This window comes from Anneissia japonica, unplaced genomic scaffold (assembly GCF_011630105.1).
Source record: "Anneissia japonica isolate Jap-2015-1 unplaced genomic scaffold, ASM1163010v1 scaffold1810_len1271414_cov176, whole genome shotgun sequence".
NCBI classification, from domain to species: domain Eukaryota; kingdom Metazoa; phylum Echinodermata; class Crinoidea; order Comatulida; family Comatulidae; genus Anneissia; species Anneissia japonica.
Genome location: NW_022702449.1, coordinates 258,189 through 285,640, shown reverse-complemented (window position 1 = coordinate 285,640; position 27,452 = coordinate 258,189). Strand labels below are relative to the sequence as shown.

Here is a 27,452-nt window from a genome sequence, read left to right as displayed (position 1 = left end):
ATACATGGCCTGTCATAGAGAAAAAAAGTTACGTTATAAATAATTATTTATTTAATCAGTTATCATTTCGTTATAGCGCCACCAAGTACTTACCTTCCTCTATAAGTTCCCGCTTTCTTATCACAAATAATTGGGGGTATTATTCGTTGTTTTGCTATGAAAATGATTTTGTATAAACATTGCTTTTATGTGGAATACGTATAAGATAGTTATACAACTTATTTTGTTTTGAAATTACTTTATGAAGTGAACACATTCAAATTCGCGCTTTTATCGAGAGGCGGTGAGGGTAGGTGTGTAACACACCGCCTTTTGAGGTCATCATATCATCAAGGCGGGGTCAAATTCAGCAGTCCTGAATAATTTTGAGAAGTGCTTGGAAGATAGGCACGGAATTTGCTAGATATTATTGGAAATTGTAACTGTATTTGCAATTGAATATCGACAATGGCTGATAAAATTGAAGAGCAAGAAGGAGTACACTTATTTGTCAGGGTATGTACTTGTTTATGTGGTGTTGTTTTAATGCTGTTAATGTTTTTACTAGGCCTAGGCCCAGCAATATGACCTGGACTGTCGGTATAGTGGCAGCATGGCGTCTAGCTAGGCCTAGTAGAGCAGCACATATCTTGTGTTGAGGTGATGGAATGTAAGCGGGAGGTAGCCTAACTCGTGGCACAGTGAGGCTTAGCGTAACTTAGCCTATCTAAAATGGAATATGGACAGATTTGGTGTATTGACAGTTGTTTTTATTTGTAATTATTTTACAGTGCCAGTGGTATATTATTATTAATAATTGTCTAGACCTAGTATAGGCTAGGCCTAGCTAGGGTATACTATAATAGTATAGGCTAGCCTACCCTAGCTAGGTAGGTCTAAAGACTAGGGCCTAGCTAGGCCAAGCTGTTTAATAAAGAATGATTATAATATTACTATAATACTAGTTCACCAAAATGGATGGAACATTGGACCCAGCCAGATGATTTGGTCAACCAACTGGGAGAGCTGCTTCTCAGTTTTTGAATATTGTATTTTACTTTCAAACAATTGGATTATAGTATTTTTATCTCAATGTCAAATCTTAATATATAACCAATGCAATTATGCAGCAATTACGATTCCGCACACCTACTTTCCTAGCGATTTTGAGCTGATTTTTTAGATATCCTGCATGCAATTAAAAAACTTTACAGTATGGTGTTTGTATTGTCATTTTGTGGGACCTTAGAAACTATATTGAAACAATTGAATTTACAATAACTATCAAAATATCATGTTATTACTTGAAGAATATACAGTACAGTTCAGTAGTTTTCCGAACAGAAGTAAACTTATTGGAATTTACTAATAAATTTCAATACTGTGTAATAATATTTTGTCATGTCATGAAAAGCAAATCATTCATTCATGAAATGATGAAATCCACAATACAGTAAATTGTTGTGTTATTAAACAACGGCACCAGCTATCATGAAAAATAATCATTCTGTATTCTGCCAACAGAACAAAACCTATTACAATTTTCTAATAAAATTTAATATTGAGTAATAATTTTTTGTCATAGTCAGTTTATTAGCATTTTGCAAAGAGAAGCAGATTACAGTTAGCTCATTGGTTAAACAGGTAGTACAGTAGGTAGCGACTGTGTGCTATATTAGTAGTCATGGTTATCTTTCAAACTTTGTCCTCATTGAATATACAGTATGTCTTCAAACTTACCTAAGGACAAGCAAAAATGGTATTGACAGGTTTTAAAATTAGTCTCTCTCATACCAAAGTGTCTATTTCCCTGTACTGCTAAATCTTCTTTGGTGTAATTAACATCACATTTTAAAATATAATGAAATGCATTATAAAGACAATCTTTAAAATAGAAGTCAATGACCCTTGATATACTTACTTTAAAATGTGGTCTTATAGTACCACAATGTTGTATAATTCTTTTTTTCTAAAACAGTTATGTACAGTTACTTGCTACATTTTGTGTGAGATCAATAACACTTCATCAGGCAATGAAATGTAGATTCTTTACAACACAACACAATGTAATACACCACAACAAACCAGATGAAGTTATTAAAAACAACCACAAATACAATTCTCATTTGTTTTTCCATGGTACTATTAAGCTACTTTACAGTACCTTAAAAATATTCCTTTAGCTGGAGTGTGTATCTTGTGCAATACCTTAGAATTAATTGTAATCTGTTGCTGTTAGTTTTGCTCTTTCTTATCTAAGACCATACCCAGGTCACTTCATCATCTCACCTCTAAAAATGGGTTCCCACTCAAACTGAAAATACTTGATGTGGTATCCGCTGAAACCATAAATCTCTGAACTGGTGGTAGGCCTACTGTGTGTGAGTGTGACTGTGTGTCATTTCAGGATTTACAATATCAGCACTTGTGAGGGTGGTCCATCCAGCTAGAACTGATCAATTGGGACCCTCACAGGGTCAAAGTTAAAATGAACTTTCAGTTCTTTAACTATAGTACATGTACAGTATGTGTCTGTTGCTTCACAAGAGGGCAAAGACTTGAAATTTAGGCCTACTGTACACTTCAAAGATGCAATCAGTCATTAATATCTCAGATGCAGTAAAAATTCTAAAAAAATCAATGAAAGTTCAATGAACATTTAGAATAGCTCATTAAATAGTGTTTTATTATGCATCAAGGTTAATTTTTAAAATAAATAATGTTCATAATTAAAATTACATTTTATTAAATACCTGTACAAGTAGTATTTCTCCAAAAATCATTTTGTACCTCACACACTCACATTATTTTGTTGGTCAGTACAATTTTATTTTATTTTTAAATTTTCTTCTAGTGTCTATGGGATTTTGGTACAAACATTTTGCCAATTGAAAGATACAGTAATTCAAAAATATGTTAGCTAGGTAAAATAAGTGTTGAGTAGGCTGTAGTTACGGTAGTTCCATATGAATAAAAGAAGCTTTATGTTCAAATTTGGTACATTGTATTATTATTACTAGTAGTAATTTTTTCACAATTGGGCAGCTTAAAAGTCAATATTATTATTTGACATACCTGATTGTTCATAAACAAGACTATAGAACTACTGTAAACTACAATTATTTTATAGGTAGAGGTCATGACCTTTGAGTTACAATGTAGCAAGGATTTGATTGATGTATTGATAAGGACTCCATAAATCACAGTGAACAGTAAACTTTTTTATAGTGCAATGGGAGGAAGTGTATTAAATCCTCAGTGGCGGATCTAGGGGGTAAATAGGGTGGCTATCCACCTCCCCCCACCCCTTTGTTTACTGTGAAAAATAAAATAATGGTCACTTGTCTTGTTTGCGTGCTTATCGTGTACTCTGGTAAAACATACATTTTCTATTTTAAGCTTACTTCTTTTCAGATGCCACCTAAGATCGTCTAGCAGTCTACTAATTCCAAAAAAAATCTTAAATGTGAGGGGATGCCCCTCCCAAAACTACCCCTTCCCCCAAAACCATCCCCTCCACTAGTGCCTTCTCATCTCCCACTATCCACCCCCATTGCTAAATCCTAGATCCGACACTGCTCCTTGTTTTGAACAAGATGTTGATTAGAAATAAATATTTCCAAAATTTTGTAAAGAATACTGTAATTACAATTTTTTGGAGTTTGCCCTCCAATTTGAGACCATCTTTGAGACTTCAAAATATTGTGTGTGATCTTAGGGTTTGGGGGCTAGGTGTTAAAAAGATAGAAGACTGTTAGTTGGTATTTTTAAAGAGTGCATTTAGAGGGGTCTCAAATTAGGGGGAAAACTATATTTGCACTGTACTGAAAACTTGTGAAGATGATGGTTGTGATACATTTTATGGCCAGTGCTATTCTCCTTTCTCAACACGATGGCGTGCATTACAGTATGTATTATACTTTCTCCTTTCTCAAATTGTGTAAATAATAATAAATTCAATGAATATTAGTGCTGTGCTGTACAGTACAGTACTTGCTGAAGTTGTTTTGTAGTTAATATCAACTTTTTGCAAATTAGGGGTTTAAAATACCAAAATATTTTTTGTTTGTTGCAAATCCCTGACAGGAATCATCAAAATCAGCTAGCCTCTTAATATATTGGCATTATAGTATGATAATTTCAAACATTTATTTTGTATAAATAAAAGTTAAGCCATAAATCTGCATACTTTTTTGTTCATTTGTTCAAAGTATTAGTGCAATGCGGCTACAATCATCATTGTACATTATGATTTTGTTGTAATTAGGCCAAAATAAAAAATGCGCTTGTTTAGCGTCAACCCCTCCTCCCCCCAACCTGAATTTTCAATCCCTAAATAATAAATTTAGAGGTAGGAAAAAGAAAATGAATATTGGCTAAGAAATGCTATAAATCAAAATCAATATATTTTAAGTGAATTAAAACAATGATTTCACCAGCTAGGTGTAAATTTTAGGTCTGTAGAGAATGGCTAATTTTAACACTTTTTGTTTTCTGTATGACATTAAAAATTTAATTTTTGGAAAAATTTCTTTGTTCTTGAATTTGAAAATATGAAATTAGGATCATGCTTAATAGGTATGTGTGAGTGAGTTTGTAGCTTACTGTATGCCGTCAAAGTTGTGTCTAGGCATGGAACTTCTAAGGTAGCATCTAATCCAACAGGGATTCGTGGCTTACTGATAATTTGTAGATTTGTAATTTCTAATTTAAAATACCAGTCCCGAAATGGTGCACTAGTGTTCTCTGAATTCGGAATGTGCAGTGGTCAGTGGGTCGTGATTCATGTCTGAATTTTCAAAAATGTGTCGTCAGTCTAATAGTTTGCAGAATGCTGTCTTATTCTATAAACTAATGTTAGGCCCAAAAAAAAAAAATTCTTGTGTTGGCCACGTTTTGGAAAAATTTTCAAAATGGGTAGGTCGGTAGGAAATTTTTTTTCCCCAAAAATGAAAGAAATAAGTAGAAAAAGTAGAAAATACACAGAAATACAACAAAGACCATTTAAAAATCTATATTTAAAAGCAAATCGATCGCACAACACTGTCGCATCACCTACCGTCCAGCAAGATAGTCTTATTCCAGCCTTTTAGCTCATTAAAAAAAAAAACTTTGTTGTAGACAACAAAAAAAAAATAAATAAATAAGATGCTGAACCCTCAATTTCGTACATTTTGGGTCAGTCAGGCGTGGCCAACACAATAATTTTTTTTATTTGGCCATATGCTGATAACAACCATGCTGTAGTGCAGTGTTCTGCAAACTTAGACTTATAACCCGATTCGGAAAATTTAGACATGAATCGTGACCCACTAAAATATTTGGGGAATTTTGCTGTACTGTACATTCATCTGTGCAACTAGTTTAAATGGGTACAGTATTCCCATTTTGATATACCCATGTTTTAGCTTTTTTTATGGTCCGTTGACAAATCTTTGTGCTTTCTGGTTTCTTATAATAATTGATTTTATTTACCACATTTCAAACAAGCAAAAATTTTTGTCAATGCCCTGGTGAGTGGTAATTCCTCATGATTGTGTCTACTGTAGGTCTGATATTATAAACCCTTTGTACCTATTTCTAGCAAATCCCTAAAATATAGACCTATACAGTTTTAAAACTTATACAAAAAAGGTCAATATTTGCAGCTTCAAATGAGAAAATATTACAGTGCTTTGGGTGTAAATACAGTATTTTCATTCTTATACCATTGGTTAACAGTTAGGTTAAATTAATGTCCCCATCCTCATCAATGTATGGAGCCTTATAAAAAAAAAACAATTAAAGTAATTTTAAAATAAGAAATGATCTAAAAGATTGTTGTCAAAGCTTAAGAAGATGTGGAAACATACTGTAAATGGTAAATTTACAAAGATTCATTTTACTTTACTTCTTTCTATTTATTTTTGAAAAAAAAAGTTGCCAGCCTGTTTTACCAAGTCTAGTATATACCGGTAGGATAGTAAATTACAGATAGTAAATACTCTAAGCAAAAAATGAACTTTCAAATCCTGGGAGTGAAACTAACAATTAATTTTTTTTGGCCATAAGTATATTAGTAAAATTGTTAATTTGGTGAAAAACCAAAATTGTTTTGATTTGAGTTCAAAGTGATAAAGTTATTTATGTTTTTAAATAAACAATTGAGTTTTTTAAAATGTGAATTTTGAGATTCCAACAATGTTGACTCATCATCATTGGGTGTGTCTGAAATGTCCTACTTACACAGGGATGCCATAAACCAATAGGGTACATGGCACAGAATCGTTGACACAATATGAAGTCACAGCATCATATTGCTAAACCATCTCATATTTATGCAAGAGGGTGCATATTAATGGACCCCTGCAGGTTTGAGTTGGTATTGAAAGCCTAAGCAGTACAGATCCATGCTAATGGCATACTGCACAGGTCAAAGTGTGCCCGACTCTAAATCAGTGGATAACTTGTTGCCATGGTAATAGAGTTAGTGTACAGCAAGAGCTTAGCCTGTAAATGACATTTACAGTAAATGTTTTACCAAGTACAGTACAAATCTGGTGTAGTATGCAGGGCTTGATTTAGTACCAGTCCGTCATATAATGTCTATAGTTACCACTCCTCTGGGCTAGTAAACCTACCTTATTACTAGCCCGGTTGACCAGTGATCAGTTATAAGCTAACAAGTATGCTGGCCAAGAACATAATGTTAATGAATCTAAAATGTAGCCAGTGAGCTAGTGGAATACTTTAAAAAACTAGCCCAGTGAAAGGAAGTTAAATTAAGCCCTGAGTATAAGAAGTTATACTAACAATTACTCATAATTTTTAATTTATTATTTATTTAAATGGTGTGATAAAATAGACTAAAAGGTTGCCTAAACTCAGGATAGTTCTCTGGAGTTCGTTGGTTCAATTCCCAACGGAATCAATTGCAAGATTTTTTTTTTCTGTAGGTACTTTATTTGGGATACGCTGAGTATGATTCAGTACGATTACATGTCAAGTAAGGCTAAAACATTATTAGACACTACTGTATACAGTATAAATAAATAAATTATTATTGCTTTAGTAGGAATTTTATCTTTGCAGGACCATATTATAAAACAGCATTACTATCTTGTCTGTAGGCCTATGAGTTATCCTGCCTAATTAAATATGTTTATTAAATAAATTCTTATAAAATCTAAAGTTTATAATAATTTTAAAAGTACTACTGTAGTACCTTTTTTAGGCTCCTTCCTAATGTAATAAAAAAAAATATATTGCAAAGAAAAAGAACCCGACACTAGATTTATTTTGGTCATTGGTATTAAGCCTATTAGATTTAGTAGGCCTACTGTAGCTCATGTTGGTGATTCTGTTTGTACTTGGATAGATTCACCAGGCCTTGAGCTCAGACCTAACCTGAATAATCCTCTAAACCACCATCAAGGTGATATTTATCAAGGTGATAGATAGCTAAGGTGATATTACATCAGTTTTAAAGGGAATGGTACATCATTCTGTGTTTGTGTGTAGGTTGTAAGGATTTGTGACCACACTGTGAGTAGTTTAGTTTTAAAACCACTAGCTTTATATGACATGTTACAATACATTGTCTTTGTAAAATGGGAGTTGTCCAATTTTGTGGTCTGTTCAGTTTGGTAACTGAACTGTCCATCTAATATTTTATTAAATAATGTGATAAGACATATAGTCATGATACTTGGCAAAGACAAGCTAAACCAGTCACTCCTCGCAAAAATTGATTTTTATTTATTAGCATAGGATTAAACAGTAAAATGACAGCTATAAAATGGTAAGAGAATCATATAAATCCAACATTTCATTATGAAATTACAGGAGTTTAAAACATACAGCTTTTTATAGAAAAATATTTGAGAAATCAGCCTTCAAAGTTTACGATTTCGCACATTTCTCAGGTAGAAATCATAACTAAATCGTTAAAGGTTGTTGTTTTAACTTCGAAAATGGGGAAAATATTAACAACATAGCATTATGTATAGCTATGAAGGCGAGTTTAGTGCAATAAAATACAGTAGATTTAAAAAATGTTGACATTCCAGCATGTTTGGGCCATTATCTCTGAAACACGATTTGCGGCGAGTGACTGGTTTGGCTTGTCTTTGCCAAATATACAGATAATTAACAAAGGGCTTGATTACTAACAACATTAACTCAAGTAATTATCAAGTACTGTATATTGTACAGTACAGATCTCATGAAATATGTAGGTAGATGTAAAGGCCACAGGAAAAAATAGTGGAGTGAGTAAGTTCCTTATGGCAAAGTAGGATAGGACAGAACAAGTTGGCTCACAGTTGATATATAGAATGACACTAATAACATACAGTATGAATGATTTTTCATATGTGGTGATGTCAAGCAATTTCGGCAGGATGTCGCAAAATGTAATTTTGAGATATGATAACCACATGAATATGCACATAAATTTTGTAATAGTGAAAAAATAATCACAATCAGATTCCTGATCTGAAGTTATAAACAATTTTGATAACACTACTTTAGCTGGTAGGTTCCGAGTAAACAGCAATAAACAATCAAGTTTTAGATGCGCTAGAGTAATGGTAGGCTCGGCACCTAGCATAGTGCTGTACATTCAAATCTTACTTAGCAATACAAAGTTATATTTGTTCGATTGAACTGAAATTTTCTACAAATAATACTGTATCTTATACCAAAATAATAAATAACATGTAATATTAGCCATGTAAATTTGGAAGGCACATTCCGTGAAGATATTAAGATGCGACGCATCTGGTTGCCGGTCTCGCAACTGATTGTTTTTAAAATTCTCAGTCGTTTACAATAACATTACATGGTCAAACTCCATCATACATTTCTGACTTCATAAACTTGTGATCGAATGAATACGGCCGGTTTCTTTGATCAACAGTAGGTACCATTTTACATGTTCAAAAGAGCTGTTTAAAATCATATGGTGAAAGATCATTCAATATTGCGGCACCCAAACTGTGGAACGCTTTGCCTCTGGACATCCGTGAAGCGCCGTCTCTTACATCATTTAAGCAACAGCTGAAAACGCAAATTTTTCAGAAATTCATACAGTTTTCTTTAATATCACTTTCTTTTTGCTGCTTATTTTGGAGGATAGGCGAGTCAGATGCCAGGTTCATTAGTGCACCTGTGAGTTATGAGCCTGCCAGCTATGGCTTTGCAGTAGTATTTAAACTGCAGGAGAACGGTACAGTGATCTTGGTACCTCTACTTGTCTGTTTTTTTGTTTTTGTTCATGGTTAGCTAGAATAGATCAATGGTTTAGTTTTCTTTTTTGCTTTCTGTTGTATCAGCGCAGAGACCCCGGTGTTATGCGCTATATAAATCTAATTACATACATACATTGTGTTATTAAATTATCAATAAAACACATTTTCACAGTCGACAATCAAGGGTAACTAATTAGTAGATGTAGATGCTAGTAAGAACACATGACGCGCACAACTACCGTGCCCACGCTTCGATCAATAGGTAGTTATAGTTTAATATTAAACGAAACTTTCAATATAGGGGTCTACTATTGCTATAATCAGTTCTATGTAGTAAAGAAATGATCCATAACCATTGCAATACTTTCTATAGAATCCTCAACTATTGCACATTTATAATAATTTAAGTGTTTTCATGATTTTTGTACTCGCTGGGTTTTGTGTATAATTTCTGAGCCGGTCCCAAGTTTAGTTTTGTTACGCCTGCTGTGTTTTGTGAATAGAGGGAGATAGAAAAATTCCATTCTTTAGAAAAATCCAAAATATTTGATGCATTGATAACACTACAACTTCAGCTATTGGCAGGTTAGAATTCACACTCAAAAGAAAACGAAATATTTACTAGGGCTCAAGTTTTTCTGTAAACAATGAATACAGTAGGTTTAGACTTTACGACAGTGTAATGTGGACTGTATTTGCACTATAGTATGTGCATATTATCGCCAACAATGATTATTTGTATCAGTGGTATTCATGATTGAAGTAGGCCTACTATAAGTATAACTGGCTTGTAGTAATAAAATTGTGTTCTTATTAGAAAAATTAATTACTGCCAAAGAAAGCTTATAATTGCCACTTTATATAGTTACTGTATTGTGTACAGTACAGTATAATGGAAATGACATAAAAAGATTCGCCACTGTCAACCAGAATCATACAGGTCACTTAGTGTTTAGCAAGGAATATTTTAGGGAAGTGCTTAAAATGGTTTTAAAAATAAAAATGCATGGCCAAGGCTTCAAATAAAAATGCATTACCAAGGCTTCAGTTCAGTTTGTTTGTTTTTATGTAAATTGCCTTTATAATACTTACCAATGTAAATAAAATATACTGTAACAAATTCAAACAAACCTTAAACCCATACAACAGTAAGTTTTATGATTAGCGAGCTTTCGATTTGTTCGACGATGCAACATGTCCTACCGGGCGTCCTACTTACTCTGCATACGTAGATTTGGCCAAATTATATCCTAGAATCCACACAAAAACGGAGAATTTAACATTCTCGCATGCGCAGATGACGTCATAACGTTCCACGTCCTACTGTCGTGCAATCAAAAAAACCTATACCCAATCCTGGAGCTTAAAAGTACTACAAAATTAGCATGCCACCACACATGTTTAAAAATACGAAATCTGCCTACTGTATGTGTACATGTACAAAAAATGCCAAAGCAAAAGTAGCATCAAAGATTTTAAATATACACTATTTCCAGTAGCACATTCAAGGGGAATAGGGGAAGCTGGCCTGGGACCCCTAAATTTGTCAAAATTATAAAAAAAAAAAATGAAGGAAAAAAAAGAAAATTATATTTAATTGTAAGTATTACATCTAGAGGTGTCATAATCAAAATTGTGGGGCTGACATTGTCTAGAAGGTCTGTGAAAGTTCATCCCTGGGCCCCCTCTAATTCAAATTCCTGGATTCACCTTGGTCAGGTTGTAAGTAATCTGGAAAACACCACTACTTCAATCTGACTCAGAATGTCCACTTTATATCTGGCAAATTGAAATGATTAAAACACAGCTCAAACGCTGCCTCAGAATGCACAGGGTAAAAGTGAACCCCGGCATCACTGCTTGTAGCCATGGTAGCCATAGCTTCAGCATTCAGCATAACAATATGCCAAGGAACAAACAACCTGGTAGAAAGGACTCGCCACTGTAAAATGCCTTATTCTTACATATTTTCTTTAGTTCGGGAGAGAACAGGAAAAATTTACATTCTTACCGGTATTAAACCTGCGGGTGGTCTACCCGTTCACGCAGAACTCAGTTTTCCAAAAACCATTAACATCATACCTAAAACCTAATATGCAAATGATGAGTTTATACCCCATGATTCTTTCTTTCACTTTCTTCTCTCTAAAAAAAAAACGTGCATCTCATTTCTCGAATGATCATTAATGGTGATTAAAAATAACAAAGTAACATGGTTTTGCAATAAATACCTGTACCAAACACGTTTATTGTTGGCCATTTCAATATGGTCAGTTTGTAACCTGGACCCTAATAATAATAATAATAATAATAATAAGATTTATAAAACGCACAAATCCACTGCAGTAGTGCTCAAGGCCCTTCTGTCACCACACAGTTTAATTTGAAACGGACATTGGCGTTGGTCCACTGCATGATGATGTCTCAAAATGTAAAAATGACTGAAGAAGCTACTATAATGAGCTTCATAAAACATGCATTGCAAATTCCCAATAAATCGCAGATGCGCATTTTGGGTGTTAAAATAAACTTGCTTTCAGTCGTTTGACAATGGTAGTAATTTGCTGTTTTTAACAGCAAATTACAGCCATTGTCAAATGAATAAATTTAACAACAAAGGTGTCACGATCACGCGATTTGCATGAGACGGGTGTAACAAGTCTTGGATTCTAGGCTAGCCATTCGTTGAAAAATGTTTATTTTTTGAGTTTACAAACTAAAAAGGCAGGGACAAGCAAGAAAGTCAAAATAAATGCTCCCTGCTGCTAATGCATGTGCAAAAACTGTAGCAGTTTTACTCCTCCAAAACAATGCAATTTGCAGTGTTGTTTTATTAGGGACTATCAGTGAGTATCAACGGGTGGTCCGCGTTTAACACCTGTTCAGGTTAAAACTGGAAATGGCTTTTTCTGGATTTATCCCGTGTTAGACTTCACAAACACTTAACACTTAAGTCATACTGCGGCCAGCTACAGATACAGCCTGTGTGAGAGTAATCAGTTGTCAAGATCAGAATTTGTTTATCTGTCTCTATAGCCGACAGTGTTTGAATATCGGCCTATAAATGCTTGTATTTGCATCACGATAAATGTGTCTTCCTATGACTTTAGTCCAAAGGTGGGCTGGCCACACCTATATTATGCCTGGCATGCGTGCTACTTCAGCTATCCATTATATTATGTAACATAAGAATGAGAGTATTTTATATCCAACAATATGTTCCAAATTATATATTTAAAAAAATAATATAATACTATATATTTAACATACATTTCTTGAACAGTTTCATTTATTTAAGACTTATAATAAAATAGTTATTGCAATATAGCAGTTCTCATTGTACATTTACGCAATTTTTCCAATGTAGACCAATGAATGAAACCTTGCACTACATTATTTTTTGTTTTGTTTTGTTTTTTTTTTTTTTGAGAAAAGGAGAACACTTAAAAGCATGCCTATCTCACTCAGGTGTGACACTAATAATCATACAGTATAAGGATGAACTACCAGTTGAAACATTTACTGTATTACAGAGATCTATTGTACTGTCAGAATTGCAAATTTTTACACCCCTAATATTTTTGTGAGCCGCCATTTATGTGAAACTAATTAATGCTTTTTGAAGTCTGTGTTATAACCCCGGTTATAACAGGAATAATTTGTCAGCAGAAATTCAACCTTGCTTTATTACAGTAGTGCAGGCAGCGTAATTATCTGTTTCGATATTCTGTATAGACATGCTTGCAATATTGTTGTAATCCTTATATCAACAGATAGTAAATGAAGTTGGATTATTACTGGCCGTGCTTAAAATGTTATTGTATAGCTGCATGGAATGAATGTGGTTTTATATTACTACTTACTTATATGTGTACCAAAATAAATTATCTGAAAATACTATACTGGGAAATAATATATAAATTTAAATGACTTAATGTGTATTTTGATTCTGATATGTTAAATGATATAATCAAATATAAGACTCGGTTAATAAAAGGTTTACATGACCTAACGATAAGTTTTTATGTTATTTTATATGTTTTATCATAGTGTTGCTAGCCAGGGGTCAGGGAACATTTTCATTTCAAAATTTTGATTAGCAATGTTTGCTAATATTGAAAATTGAGTAGCAATATCACATTTTTGTATAGCATTTTTTCCCCAAAAATTATCATCGAACTATTATGATTTTACAACATTCAAGGTCCATGCAGGCTTCCAAAAAGAAATTCATTCAAGAAAAGCCCATGATGAAGAAGTCCCACTACTTTAGATGATGAAGATGAACACAACATTGCAATTTATATTAAGATTATTTTGGACGATAGAGTAAATTTACATTTTAAATTCAATATTCTTTTTGTATGTATACAATATTAATTATTGGAGTATCAATTAATGCTGTTTATTTGGAATAATCTATGTGAACATAAAGAAAGAACTTCCTTCTCTATGATATGAACAGTAAAATTAATAAAGTACATAATGATGTCACAAAAATACAAGCGTTATGTTTTTACCACCACGATTAATGGGGATGAGTTGACTGGGCCACGGACGTCTGGGGATGAGTTAACATTGATAACAATGATAGGACAATAATGTTATCAAGAGAACAAAATGTCCTGATTATATTGTAAAAAAATTAAGGTTGAGTTGATCAAGTCAAAAGTTCATATTAGGCCTACTGTACTTGGCCGTGGTCAACCGACACCGAGGAATGTAATTTGATTCACTAGGCCTATTTTTTGTGTGGCAGACTTGCTTGACAATGACAGAATCAATCATTAATCGGCACAACATTACAGCAGATTACAGAAACCAGCAGTACGTACTTACAGTACCTGATTGAAAACCATTAATGCTAAAAAGAATCTTGCATGCTGGTCCTATTTAATAAATTAAGTACAGTATTTATAAACGAGAGTCAGGCCTAGCACTACCCTATCTAATCGTCATCTTGTTTATAATGCTGACAGGTTCCCAGTTGATAAGCTTCACTGCGCACCATTTCAAAACATCGACACACCATATACCACGAGGTTGGGTTTGAGCGTGAATCGAAATGCAGCGGCGGGCAGAAGGCCGTTCAACGAGAAGAGCCTGTCTGAGTGTTCTTTGATTTTCTTCCGACAGCACTGACGTGCGTGGAAAAAAAGAATCTTGCATGCTGGTTCTATTTAATAAATTAAGTACAGTATTTTTAAATGAGAGTCAGGCTTAGCACTACCCTATCTAATCGTCATCTTGTTTATAATGTTGACAGGTTCCCAGCTGATAAGCTTCATTGCGCACCATTTCAAAACATTGACACGCCATATGCCACGAGGTTGGGTTTGAGCGTGAATCGAATGCGGCGGCGGGCGGAAGGCCGTCAAAGAGAAGAGCCTGTCAGTGTTCTTTGATTTTCTTCTGACAGCACTGACGCGCGTGGAAAAATAACTGATAATTTTCACAGCAAGTTGTAACCTAGCAACAAAGCATGGTTGATGTGATTGAAAAACAATACAAACACAATGAGAAATATTTTATTGAAAACGAATGACAACTAAAACATGTAAGTTATAAAACATTCGGAGGCCTACGTCTGGCTAGGCCTATGGCCTAGTGTGAAAAACAACATGCAGGGATGAGGCTTTTCTTGGTTCGCAATGTTGTGCGACGCGGTTTCGTAATTGCGTAGCAATTGTTTATTATTGTGTAGCTATTTGCGATGCGATACTGGTGAAAATGTTCCCTGGGGGTTTAGACATGACCACTTTGTTGTGTTGGGCTTTAGCCCATGTCATCTCTAGTCAAACCCCTGGTCATTATACAGATATTTATATATGCTGTATATACAGTATATCGTGACAAATTTTTAATAAATAAATAATCAAATAGTTTGAAATACATACATTAACCAACATAGCAGTATCAAAACAGATTTAGATGATTTTGATAAATGGGCAAATGTTAATCACATCCAACCAATTACACGCATGGATGTTGCCTTGTGAAAACCCCTTTAAAGTTTTTACCACCAACATTATGCGGACAAGATCTGCAATGCGTAAAATGTGTCACAAATTACACGTGACCTAAAATGGGACGCTTTACATCGGTGACATTCTTAAGCGTGCAAGTGGTCGTATATTTCTAATTAGTATTTTAAGAAATGAAGTCTAACGAATTCCATAACTGGTTAGTGAAATTAGGATGCGAAGAAAGTGATATCTCCCTCAGAACAGCCAATTCACTACATGGACGGATCCAGAGATGTCCGAAAGGGGGAAGAAAGTGGGACCGATCAAGAGACAACACTAGCCTAGGGTGTCCAGGGGCATGCCCCTCAAAATTATTTTTTTTCAAAATGCCCGGAAATGACCTCTGATGTGTTTTGGGCAATCAATAATTTATTTTTCTTTCATTAATTTTTTTTTACTTTCCAAAAGGTGGGGAGTGGGGGCCGAGGCCTAAATCTGTGCCTGTTACTGTCTATGCCTATAGTATGGTCCATACCAAACGGCAGACTCAAAGCCCAATTCCCTTAAAAAATGTTGAATGAAAATAAAAATGTATTTATACTGTAGGCTTGTCCCGACTATCAGCTTTTTATATTGGCCTTGTATTTGATATTTCTGCTTGACTTTTTTATGTACCGTTATTTTTAGTACTTTCTATATGTAATTGGTTTTAGCCAACTTCTATTTTTTCTGTAAGTTCTTGATGTAAATATTTGCTGCTTGTTCAGCTTTTACTGTGACTGTGATATTGTTTTGAATAATCCTTGAATTATATAAAACAATGTACAGTGGTACTATATAAAAAATATACAGTATTTCAATTCATAATATAGCTATCCAGGAAGGAAGTTGTCAATGCCATTATAATTTTCTATTGACATGATCTTCATCTTTAAAATGGAAGCCACTGTCAAAATGCTCTCAACCTCTCAATGCATTGGTTTGTGTCTACAGTACAGTATATCAGTGAATAGCATTGAAAATGTCAGTTTCAAATAAAAACAAAAACTTGAAACCCATTTCATTTCAATTTTAAAATAGTAACCTAATTTCTGTCTTATTCTAGATAATAACACGGTAATGATATTACAAAATGATGGTATCTGGTGCTAATTCTAGTTCTAAATTAAACTGTCAATGTTATAGTGTTTTATGGTACTAATAATAGCAAGAATTTATATGGTTCTAATTCTAGCTCTAAATCAAATTGTCATGTAGTTGTGGGATTTTTAATAATATAACAGCAATCAAGAATTGGCGCCAATTGCAATACTAGATCAAAGGCGTAAGATGTTATTACCCCTGGTGATTGGATCTATAAATTGGCAAACCGGCAAAAAGTGCAAAGTTTTTTTCTCTCTTGGGAGTAACTCTATATTTAGTCATGCGACATTAGATTGTGCAGAAAATGTATTCAATGCAACAACATTTTACTATATACTTATTTACATCCCCTTTCACATGCACAAATACTGTACCTTTAAAAAAATTGTAAGGGCCACAGCCTGTTTGCTCTTTTCTCTCCTGTCCCACCCAACCCCTCCCCCTAAATCAGTACATGTACAGTACATGGTCTTGTTGGTCTTACAGGATATCATAATCGGATATTATTGGTGTCAAGAATATCACACCCAATATTGTTTTCATTTTGTAATATTGCTTTAAAATGGTCTGTCACAAAATATTTGTCCAAGAAATCTAAAGGTGATGTTGTCAGTGTTATTGAATATGACAATGGTACAGTTATTGTCACAAATTTATAATTCTAACAACATATTGTCACAGCTTAATAATTCTCACAAAATTGCTAAAACTGTCAAAGTGACAAGATGGTACTTTACTGTTGTCAATGAGCAAGTATGCATGATAAACTTATACATCAATAATAATATTGATGTGATGACTTCAGACAACTACCGCCAAAAAATACCACTCTGAGACTGCTACTTTGTAGAAAGTTACATTGCAATTAAATCAATAAAGATAATAAGGCAGTGTTAAAGGTAAACTGAGTAAAGCTGTAGTTGATATTTGTAATGTAATGTAGTTGGTATGAGTAATTCTTGTCAGTTAAAAGTAGCCAAAATAACACTATCTGTATATCAAGGAAGCAGTAGATACACGTTACCACTGCGAGCCTTATTTTGCCTTTATAACAAGAATTTAAAGAGTAGGCAAACAATTAGGCCTATAGCATTCTGAAAAGGGAGGAGGAATCACCGAGTTCGTTCAAAGAAGATTGTGTGTTATAGGTTTGGGCAGAAAAATACAGGTGTCCCTTGGCTTAGAGACCACTTTTGGAACCTGCGTTTCTATGGTCTTTAGCAGCTTTGGTCTCTATATTAGAATAATAATGATATTAAAAACATTTGTTAATATGGGACAGTAGAAAAATGGTCTTTAATTGGAGGGAGACCTGTATTTGTTTTACATTTGTTGTTTTTTTTTCTTACATTGTGACGAGACTTCTTATTGTCAGTCAAATAGTAACATTTTTCTTTCAGAAAATGTATTTATTTTTATTTGTTCATTTAATATCCGTCATACTTTAACTTTTTTTAATTAAGCATATATTTGCATTTTCCTATTGGATCAACCAACACAAATTTCATCTTTACCAGGTTGAAATGACAATAAAGGAGTATCGTATCGTATGTTAACAGTGCATAAAAGTGTTTACATACAGATTATTTGTGGAGTTGCTAAAGTTTAATTATCCTTATAATTTAATTTGTAAACTTGTTTCTAACCTGACAATAATATATTGTTTCTTTTTTCAGGCTGGTATCAATGGAAGGGACCTCGGAGACTGTCCTTTATGTCAGCGCATTCACATGATACTGGTGTTGAAGAAAGTTGAATATTATGTGCACACCGTAGACACAAAGAAAAAAACACCAGAATACCGAAACATTTCAGGTCAGTAGAAATGCGTACACAGTATACTGTAATAATGAGAAACTTTCTATCACTCTCAGTATATACTGTAAGCATACCATTAGTAATCAACCCATTGTAATTTTCATTCAAAAATCTATTTCCATGTATAGTCCTACCTCCTAACTTCAGAGGTGTTTTTTTTTTTTTATAATTCTACACCTGTAGTAGGTTCTAGTCTGGACCGAGGCAACACGTATCTAGACTTATTACAGGCCTCTAGACCCATAAATGTTTGTGTAGCCAGGATTTTAGATAAACCCAATTTTGTGTTCAAGGAATGGGCATAATCTACAAAAAAAAAAAAAAAAAAAAACTATGGTACTGTACACATGCTTCGTGGAAAGTTTAATGCAGGGTTTTTTAAAGTGTTGATATTGGTTTTGAATAACTCTAGGTATTTAAAATTATAGTATGAGACTTTGAACATTTTTTTATAGTTAGGTAGATACACATTTTTCGTATGAAGTACAGATAATTACTGTATGGATAGTGAAGTTTATGTACATACCAAATAGTAAACTCATATTTTTGTGGTGCACTGCTATTGAGTAGGCCTACTTAAAATATCAATAGGTAAACATACAGCCATACAAGTAGTGATAAGAACAGTATGTTGTAAGTGGTAAATTTAATGCATGTTTTCGACAGTAGAAAAATGGTCTTTAATTGGAGGGAGACCTGTATTTGTTTTACATTTGTTGGTTTTTTTTTCTTACATTGTGACGAGACTTCTTATTGTCAGTCAAATAGTAACATTTTTCTTTTAGAAAATGTATTTATTTTTATTTGTTCATTTAATATCCGTCTTACTTAACTTTTTTTTAAATTAAGCATATATTTGCATTTTCCTATCGGATCAACCAACACAAATTTCATCATTACCAGGTTGAAATGACAATAAAGGAGTATAAAAGTGTTTACATACAGATTATTTGTGGAGTTGCTAAAGTTTAATTATCCTTATAATTTAATTTGTAAACTTGTTTCTAACCTGACAATAATATATTGTTTCTTTTTTCAGGCTGGTATCAATGGAAGGGACCTCGGAGACTGTCCTTTATGTCAGCGCATTCACATGATACTGGTGTTGAAGAAAGTTGAATATTACGTGCACACCGTAGACACAAAGAAAAAAACACCAGAATACCGAAACATTTCAGGTCAGTGGAAATGCGTACACAGTATACTGTAATAATGAGAAACTTACTATCACTCTTTTATACTGTAAGCATACCATTAGTTAAGTCAACCCATTGTAATTTTCATGCAAAAATCTATTTCCATGTATAGGCCTACCTCCTAACTTCAGAGGTGTTTTTTTTTTTTTTTTAAATAATTCTACACCTGTAGTAGGTTCTAGTCTGGACTTTGTCAGACCTAGGCAACACGTATCTAGACTTATTACAGGCCTCCTCTAGACCCATAAATGTTTGTGTAGCCAGGATTTCAGATAAACCCAATTTTGTGTTCAAGGAATGGGCATAATCTACAAAAAAAAAACAAAAAAAAAAAACTATGATACTTTACACATGCTTCGTAGAAAGTTTAATGCAGGCTTTTATAGGTGCTATGCACTAGTTACCTGTAATTAAATAGTATTCATTCTTATCTAGTTTTTGGTAACAATTATTTTTTTAAAGTGTTAATATTGGTTTTGAATTACTCTAGGTATTTAAAATTATAGTATGAGACTTTGAACATTTTTTTCTAGTTAGGTAGATACACATTTTGCGTATGAAGTACAGATAATTACTGTATTGATAGTGAAGTTTATGTACATACCAAATAGTAAACTCATATTTTTTGTGGTGCACTGCTATTGAGTAGGCCTACTTAAAATATCAATAGGTAAACATACAGCCATACAAGTAGTGATAAGAACAGTATGTTGTAAGTGGTAAATTTAATGCATTCATTTGCCCTGTACCAAGGCAGATCCTTAAAATCATTGAAAAACTAGAGTAGTTCCATAGAGTGCATACCTTCGCCCTGTGCCGGAATATCAAACAATACTCACAGGCCGTGTATGATGGACGATTCTATTATTTTCAACCCTGTGTTTTAATACCAAATGAAGCGTAGACAGGCCATTTCATTATTTTCTTTTACTGTATGCTCAGAGCTCCAATTTCCTTAGCCATGTCCTTTGAGCTGTTCTTCCCCCAATTTAATCATCTTTTTCCTTGAATATTATGTACCATTCCACTAAGATCCATCCATTAGTTTTTGCGTAATCTTGGTAACAGGTAGACAAACAGCGGTGAATACATAACCTTCTTTGGCCGAGGTAAAAATGTATCCAAATCAAGTACAGTATTATTAATCAGACTGTCAGACATGTACAGTAATGTTGAAATCCAGCCTTCAAATCAAGTTGTTAGTGATCATCATAAATACAGTGATCTTTGCTATTATGTATATATTGATTATGGAAATGGATATAACCTCAAAAGTACATTTGTATTAGCAGAGGTTGTATATTAATATAGCAGTGTACACGATGTTTTTAATAATAATACATATTTGTCCACATGTATTGTACTGTACACATATAAAATTCATAATATATGCTGGCTATAGCACCATTCAGATAAATCCAAGAATGTTTTTAATAACACAATTAATTATAAATACTGTAGACCACAAATCTAATATAATATTTCCTGTACAGTAGCGTTAATTCACTTCTCGTTTAATTTTTGATTTCTTCCTTATCGTTTAATGTATTGAACTTGTTTATAGATATAAAGGAAATTACTGTATATTTGCTTACAGATGTAATGAATAAAATATTAGATCATCGCTCTGACTATTTTGAGTGAGGCGAGTGGCTGAACAGTAACACAGGGGCACCTATCTACAGCATTAACATTAGTGCCATTTCGAGATGGTCCTCCTCACTCAGGGTTCAGTTAGTATAACTAAAGCAAGATAAGATCTTAAAACTGAAGGTCTAATACACTATACTCATCTGGCTCATTTGGCTCGTGATCAGAAGAGTAGGGGGCTATTACAGTGCTATGGTACATTTCTGTCCCTGTCGCTCTGCGATGCTGCGAACGTAAAGCCATTTGGCGTCTCTCTACGATTGCTGAATTAGTCACAGGCAACACCCTTCAGCACAATTAGGCTGCGAGTTATGGGTTATTCCTACCTTTAAATTAACCCCTTTTAGCAAGGTAAAAAATAATTATAGATTTGTGGATATGGTCAATATGCTTTTGTTAATTGCTCGCCTTATACAGTAGCTGGATTATAGTTTACTATTATCATTTAGTTTTAATAACCAAATTTTCCAGATTTACTTATAACGAATAGTGCACCCTTCAGTGTCTGGTATAGGCATTTATAATGTGCCTCTTCCTTGAGGTTATAAAGCGCACTTCTTTTTCATGGTCATTGGGTCCACGTGCTTTTAGTGTTGCTGCTGGTAGTCTGCGCAGGAGCAGGCATCCTCACCAGGTCACCCATTTATATTCGTGGGTGGAGAAAAGCAATGCAGATAAAGTGCCTTGTTCAAGGACACAAGCAAAATGCACAGTGAATGATTGAAATCCCAACCTCGAGTTTGGGAAATCAAACCATTCCACTGTGCCAACCCGCTTCCGCCAATTCAAGACCCCTCTAATTTGAGACCATTTTTTTAAAGAACCAAATAATTATAGTCAATCTTTTAACACAATGCTACTGCAACCCTCTAAGTGGAGCCTTAACCCCAAGACCACCCCAAATGTTGAGGTAATAGGATGGTCTCGAATTTAATTGAACTGTAGTCTTCTTTCACCTGATAAAGGTAGCTAGAGTTTGCTTATGCCTGCATTTGATACCTGATATTCTGCATGTGATTGTCACTGATAAACATCAATTAAAATGTTTATGTTCAAATTTTATTTGTTTATTAAAAATAAAATTTGCACATTCTTACCGTCACACTAATTTATTTGTTTTGAATTCTGAAATGGCTGTTAATAATTCTTGTTGAATTTTCCTTCCCAGGTGGCAAGCCGCCTCCGATGATTTGCGATGTCTATGGTGGAAATGTTGTCACCAAGCAAGATGTTGCGAAAATTGCCGACTATCTTGAGCAGACAATCCGTGAGCCAAGTCTGGCGTGCGAGAATGAAGGTGCCAACAAGGCTGGCATTGACTTGTTTAGGGTGTTCGCAGGGTGAGTAACAGTTCTCTTTTATATCTTATAAAAAATTTTTAAATTTGATATTTATTATTTATTGATTGTTATTTATGAATTATTATTTATGTATTATTCATTATTAAACATTTATTATTTTATATACTAATTATTTATTCATTCATTCCCTTATTTATTTATTTATTACATATATATTAGCGGTGCACCTTCATACCAATCGACGTATCAGGGTGATAGGCTAATATTTTGTTTCATGGGTACATCTTACTAACTGTACTGTACTACTATCTAGCTCACACCTGATCTGCTGTAGCTGTTTCACTCACTCAAATTGATATTCTTCTCTTTTCTGTGCAGCTGTCTTCCATATAATCCCCTTAAACTCCCAAATTTCATCTATCACCTTTTTCTCTAAACTCGCAGATTTCATCCATTCGTCTTCTTTTCTGTCTGCCTCTTTTCCTGATCTGATCATTAAACATTCTCACTAATGTTGTTTGTTTATTAACAGCTCTGTTGGCTAATGAATGCCATATGCTAATTTGTTTAAAAGCTTGCAAATATTCATCTTGGATAAGTTCACATTTATTATATTTAGTTAATTCATCTAATTAAATGTCTGTGTTTACTAATGCATATCATTTGCTGATTTTTTTTTAGCTCGCAAATATTCATCACATTTATTATATTTAGTTTAATTCATCTGTTAATTACATGCAGCTCACATTCCTTCAAACTCAACAAATATTGCCACTTTAATAATCCAATGACAATGCTTTATCAAACTTTACAAAAAAAATAGTATTTTCGACTTGCATAATTTCTTTTTACCCTGTGTGAGTTGGTGCCATGTAATGAGAATTCCAAACCAAGCCAGCTGTGTTTCAAAATGCAGATGTTGACAAAATTAGATCTCTAATAAAGCCTGTCCAACAGTTGGACGTAATGTGTTGTGCAAATTTGCATCCTGTTAAAGTCATAGATGTCAGGCTGTCTTGTTTAGTATAAAACCCTGGATCTAAATCTAAAACCTAATGTGTGTGATGTAGAGTATACAGAAGCGGATCCAGAAAGGGGGAACCCACTTCATATACTGTAGGCCTATAGTAGATGCAATGTAGTTATACAATGTGTATCCAATAATGGTATGACTTGTGTTTAGTGAATAACTCTTAGTATTTGTATGACATTTCGTTTCTTTCTCTGTTAAAGGCGTAGTGGAACGACCAAGGGCCCTATATCTACTCCTGGTGTGTAGGGTTTTTACAGGAGAACTTTGAGTTCACACTCTTGACATCCCTTGATATTCATCTTTATGTTTGAAACCATCCTTTGTATAGAAATCGTACTAAAGTCTTAAATTCATTAACAATTTGGTTGTTTGATTGATAATGTAGTACCACTACCTTAAACAAATCTACAAAAAATGGCATTTTTCTTCCAAACCACAGGTACATGAAGAACCAAGATAAAACCAAGGATGAAGCACTGAAGGCAAAGTTGACCGAGGAACTGCGAAGCCTGGACAAGTTTTTAAAGAGTGAAGCATCACCGGGGTGCTACCTGGACGGTGATATCATGAAGCAACCAGACTGTAACCTCCTTCCAAAGTTGCACCATGTTAAAGTTGCTGGTCAGATACTAAAGGTAAATATATATTGAGTTGGCATTTGTATCTTACCTAAAGCTCATGTCAAGTTTGTTTCAAGTTTTGCTGTGTGTGAGAGGTTGGCTTGTGCAATGTCTGCATGCTGACCGTTGTTGGTAGTCTAAACTGATCGTCGTTGAACAATATTTTGTTGCGGTTTCATTGAATCACGTCCGTTGAAAGTACCAAATTTCCTGTCTTTAGATGAGAAATATGCATAAAAATATAGAAGTTTTGTACAGTAGTGCGGCAAATTAATAATGTAGGTATAGTAGGACTTGCACTAGTTAAATCACGAGCATCAGAATGACAGGACAGTATGCAGTTTATGTTTTAAAATTCACATCATTGAATCAAGAACCTGTGAAACACTACTCAGAATGTCACGGCAAGTAATCTGTGCATTGGCTGTCAAGCATGCCAGGTAACCATTCACATAGTACTCTTCTTGTGTGGAGAGAATGAAGTGCCTTGCCCAAGGACAGGCAAATGTTCATCCTCATACTTGAACCATTGAAATTTTAATTCCAAACCTTACTGTTGCACCCTTTTTGTAATAGGTTTTGCAATTTAACCTTTGGCCTTTAAATTCTCTGATTGAGATATGAAATATTGTACCAAGTAAAACTTACGGTTAAATCTCATTTTCGTCTTTCAGAGTTTTGATATTCCCACGGAATTTGATGCTGTACATGAATACTTAAACACCTGGTATGCAACGGAGGTGTACGAAAAGACACAGTACCCAGACGCGGAGGTGGAATACGGCTGGAAACATACAAGATTAGTTCATTAGAGGGACATTGTTTATTAAACATCATCATTCACTATTAACAAGATGCCTTTAGAACATCATCATCTTTGTCATCACGCATTCGGACATTGTATGGCTGCTTTTCATATAGTCAGGAGTCAGTGTTGTATCACTATGAGAAAAATATACTATTAGAGGTTTATTTCTTGACTTGTTATTTTGCCCTAGTATCATCGTTCTGACATCTTTGCTGATAATAATTGTGAGGCTATTGTTCGGATTCTGCCGCTCATTTAAATAGATGAGCAACGTCTACAATAGCAAGCTCCTATGAATGTAAGAAGATTTTAGAATAAATTTGATCATTTTACATACTTTATCATTTTTATTATAATTTTTGAATGGAATTCAGGACGTTGGTTTTTTTCACCCTTGAGCGAGCTTTTTAATCGTTCTGGTGGTTTTTTTCTGATATGATGAGGCTCGATAAATTGGAACTCTTGACCCTCCCCCATTTTAATAATATGAATAGTTTATTTGTAATTTTCTATTTTGCAGGTTTAAATCAAAACAGAATTTTAGTTTAAGGTAATGATCTTTTGTCATTAGAATTATATAATTTTGGAAATGCAATTTTTTTTTTTTGACAAAGTAATGGAACTGTATTTAATTTACTTATAATTGAAATGTAAAAATAAACAAATTAAGAAAAAAAACATTTGTGACATTTTATAGATGCACAATTACTTGTTAGATCAACTCTTCTTTTATATATATATATAAAAAAAACCTTTAAAAGCAATGTTTGCATAATCACTGTCATTTAATAAACTAAAACTAAACTGAAGCTCCGTTCACACTATTAAATTGTATGTGACAAATAAATGTGATATGCCCATATTTGGGTGTAATATGCCAATATTTGGGTGTAATATGACATATCGTGCCCCCATATAAGTATAGTATAGACAAATCACACACATTTGTCACACAAAATTTGATGTGTGGACAGCGCTTTAGGATTAGTAGTTTAGAAGTTGGATCTGATAGAGAGAATTGGATGCACTTTAGACACCATGTTTTACCTTGGACAATTAGTACCGTGGGTGATTAACTAAACAAATGGTAGAATTGGTATCGTGGTCGTTTCGTACCAGAGGTGATTTGTACCATAGACATTTCTTACGAACCGAATGATTTACAGTATACTAAAAACAAATTTTATACAATGGATGATTTGTTGGATCGCTTCTTTCCTAACTACCAACCATGGCATCTAGCATCTATTGTATAAATTGTTCAACAGCAAAATTGAAAGATTTTTTTTTTTATGTGATAAGGGAAAATAAAATGGTGGAATGGCAATCATTGATATGGGAGGATATGTTTGGTGATCTTTAAAAGGCCGAATTTGAATCGTTAAGCTAAGTTTTTGATATTGTGGTGTTATGGTGCTTCTCAATTTTTACACATGTGAATTGAATTGCGTAGCTAACTGTAGATATACTGTATTATATGATACAATGTTCATCTGAGTAGAACCTAATTTGGACAATTTAAATCACAGTCTTGTATGATTATGCTCAGGCCCGTAACCAAAGGTTCCAATAGTAAGCCAAATACCTTTTTAAGCAAAGTTCCTCTATAAATACTAAACCACCCCTTCCAACCTATTAAAATAGTAGAGGAATTTATACTGTGCCTTTTGCGTAGTGACAAAGACCCTGGTGATGTTGATTTTAACATACACAGACTAATACACTCTGTGCAACTACTTCTTACCAGATACTCTTGGCTGAAGTCCAACATAGGTAAAGTGCCTTTACCTATGTTGTTGTAGGGCGAAATACACATCAAAATTCTAAACGCCCAAACTCAATAGTGACTAAAGTACAGCAATTTCACCAAGAACTCTTAACCTGAACGCCACCGGTGCACCTTCAGTTCTTATGGGAACATCTCCCGTTAGGGAATCCTGGTTACGGGCCTGCAGTGACAACAGTAGTAGCATTTCTTCATGAAATACCTGTGATAATTATATTTTTGGTAAATTGGGTTTATCATGGTGATAGGGAAAACTAGTGCTCCTTTAATTTGTAGGTTTATTCCGGTTGGAGGAAGAAACCCATGTGACTGCTATAATAACCAGTGATTGGTTAAAATATGAAAGGTAGCTGACAAGACATGTTTTGGGTATCCGCAATCATAATTTTTTTTATAATCTTTATTAATCAAAGCCCAGTGATCTACAGTAGTGTAGTGTTATGTTTTTCTAAAGTGATCAGGTTTTTTTTTCCCAATCAGAAAAGTAGTTGCAAGAAATCTTATTCATGATGTCCCATTTAAAAAATAGTGCCGTAGTCTGCATTTTAAAAGTTATATATTAGTAATATATATACTGACCTCATTTTCTTTCCGTTTTCAATTGTAAATGTACCACGGAAACTGTAACATACACAAATGGTTCATAGAGAATTAACTTGGGGAAAAAGGACCCTTTATTTCTGGTAAAAACACATCACCTTTTTTATAATAGAAAACTGATGTCTCTCTAGCAGTAGTAATGTTTGTTTATATGTACTGTATTGTATTTTACCATACTGTATAATTTTAACCATTAAAATTGTGTTTAATTTGCATGGCTGATGCTTTTGGCATTTAAGTCCAGAGATAGACAGATTATTACCTTAACTGTATAAGCAAGCATATAATGTAAATCAAAATATTAAATTGTCCTCAAAAAGAA

The 27,452-nt window shown here is 33.9% G+C and overlaps 1 protein-coding gene across 2 annotated transcripts; it reads left to right on the top strand.

Annotated features, from left to right (window-relative positions):
* Positions 1 to 256: 256 nt before the first annotated feature.
* On the top strand, positions 257 to 27,452 carry LOC117103921 (chloride intracellular channel protein 5-like). Of its 2 annotated transcripts, XM_033244560.1 has the most exons (5): positions 257 to 495; positions 17,995 to 18,133; positions 22,151 to 22,322; positions 23,756 to 23,951; positions 24,611 to 27,452. In XM_033244560.1, exons 1-5 carry the CDS (start codon positions 448 to 450, stop codon positions 24,746 to 24,748), a joined length of 693 nt encoding a protein of 230 aa, XP_033100451.1. In that variant the 5' UTR covers positions 257 to 447; the 3' UTR covers positions 24,749 to 27,452. The 2 variants fall into 2 exon arrangements, with proteins under 2 accessions (XP_033100451.1, XP_033100452.1); XM_033244561.1 differs by lacking the exons at positions 257 to 495; positions 17,995 to 18,133 and adding an exon at positions 19,158 to 19,314.

Coding starts and splice junctions, on each gene's coding strand:
- LOC117103921 (XM_033244560.1), top strand. CDS start 448: ATGGCTGATAAAATTGAAGAGCAAGAAGGAGTACACTTATTTGTCAGG. Junction 18,134..22,150: donor AGAATACCGAAACATTTCAG/GTCAGTAGAAAT, acceptor TTTCCTTCCCAG/GTGGCAAGCCGCCTCCGATG. Junction 22,323..23,755: donor TTGTTTAGGGTGTTCGCAGG/GTGAGTAACAGT, acceptor TCCAAACCACAG/GTACATGAAGAACCAAGATA.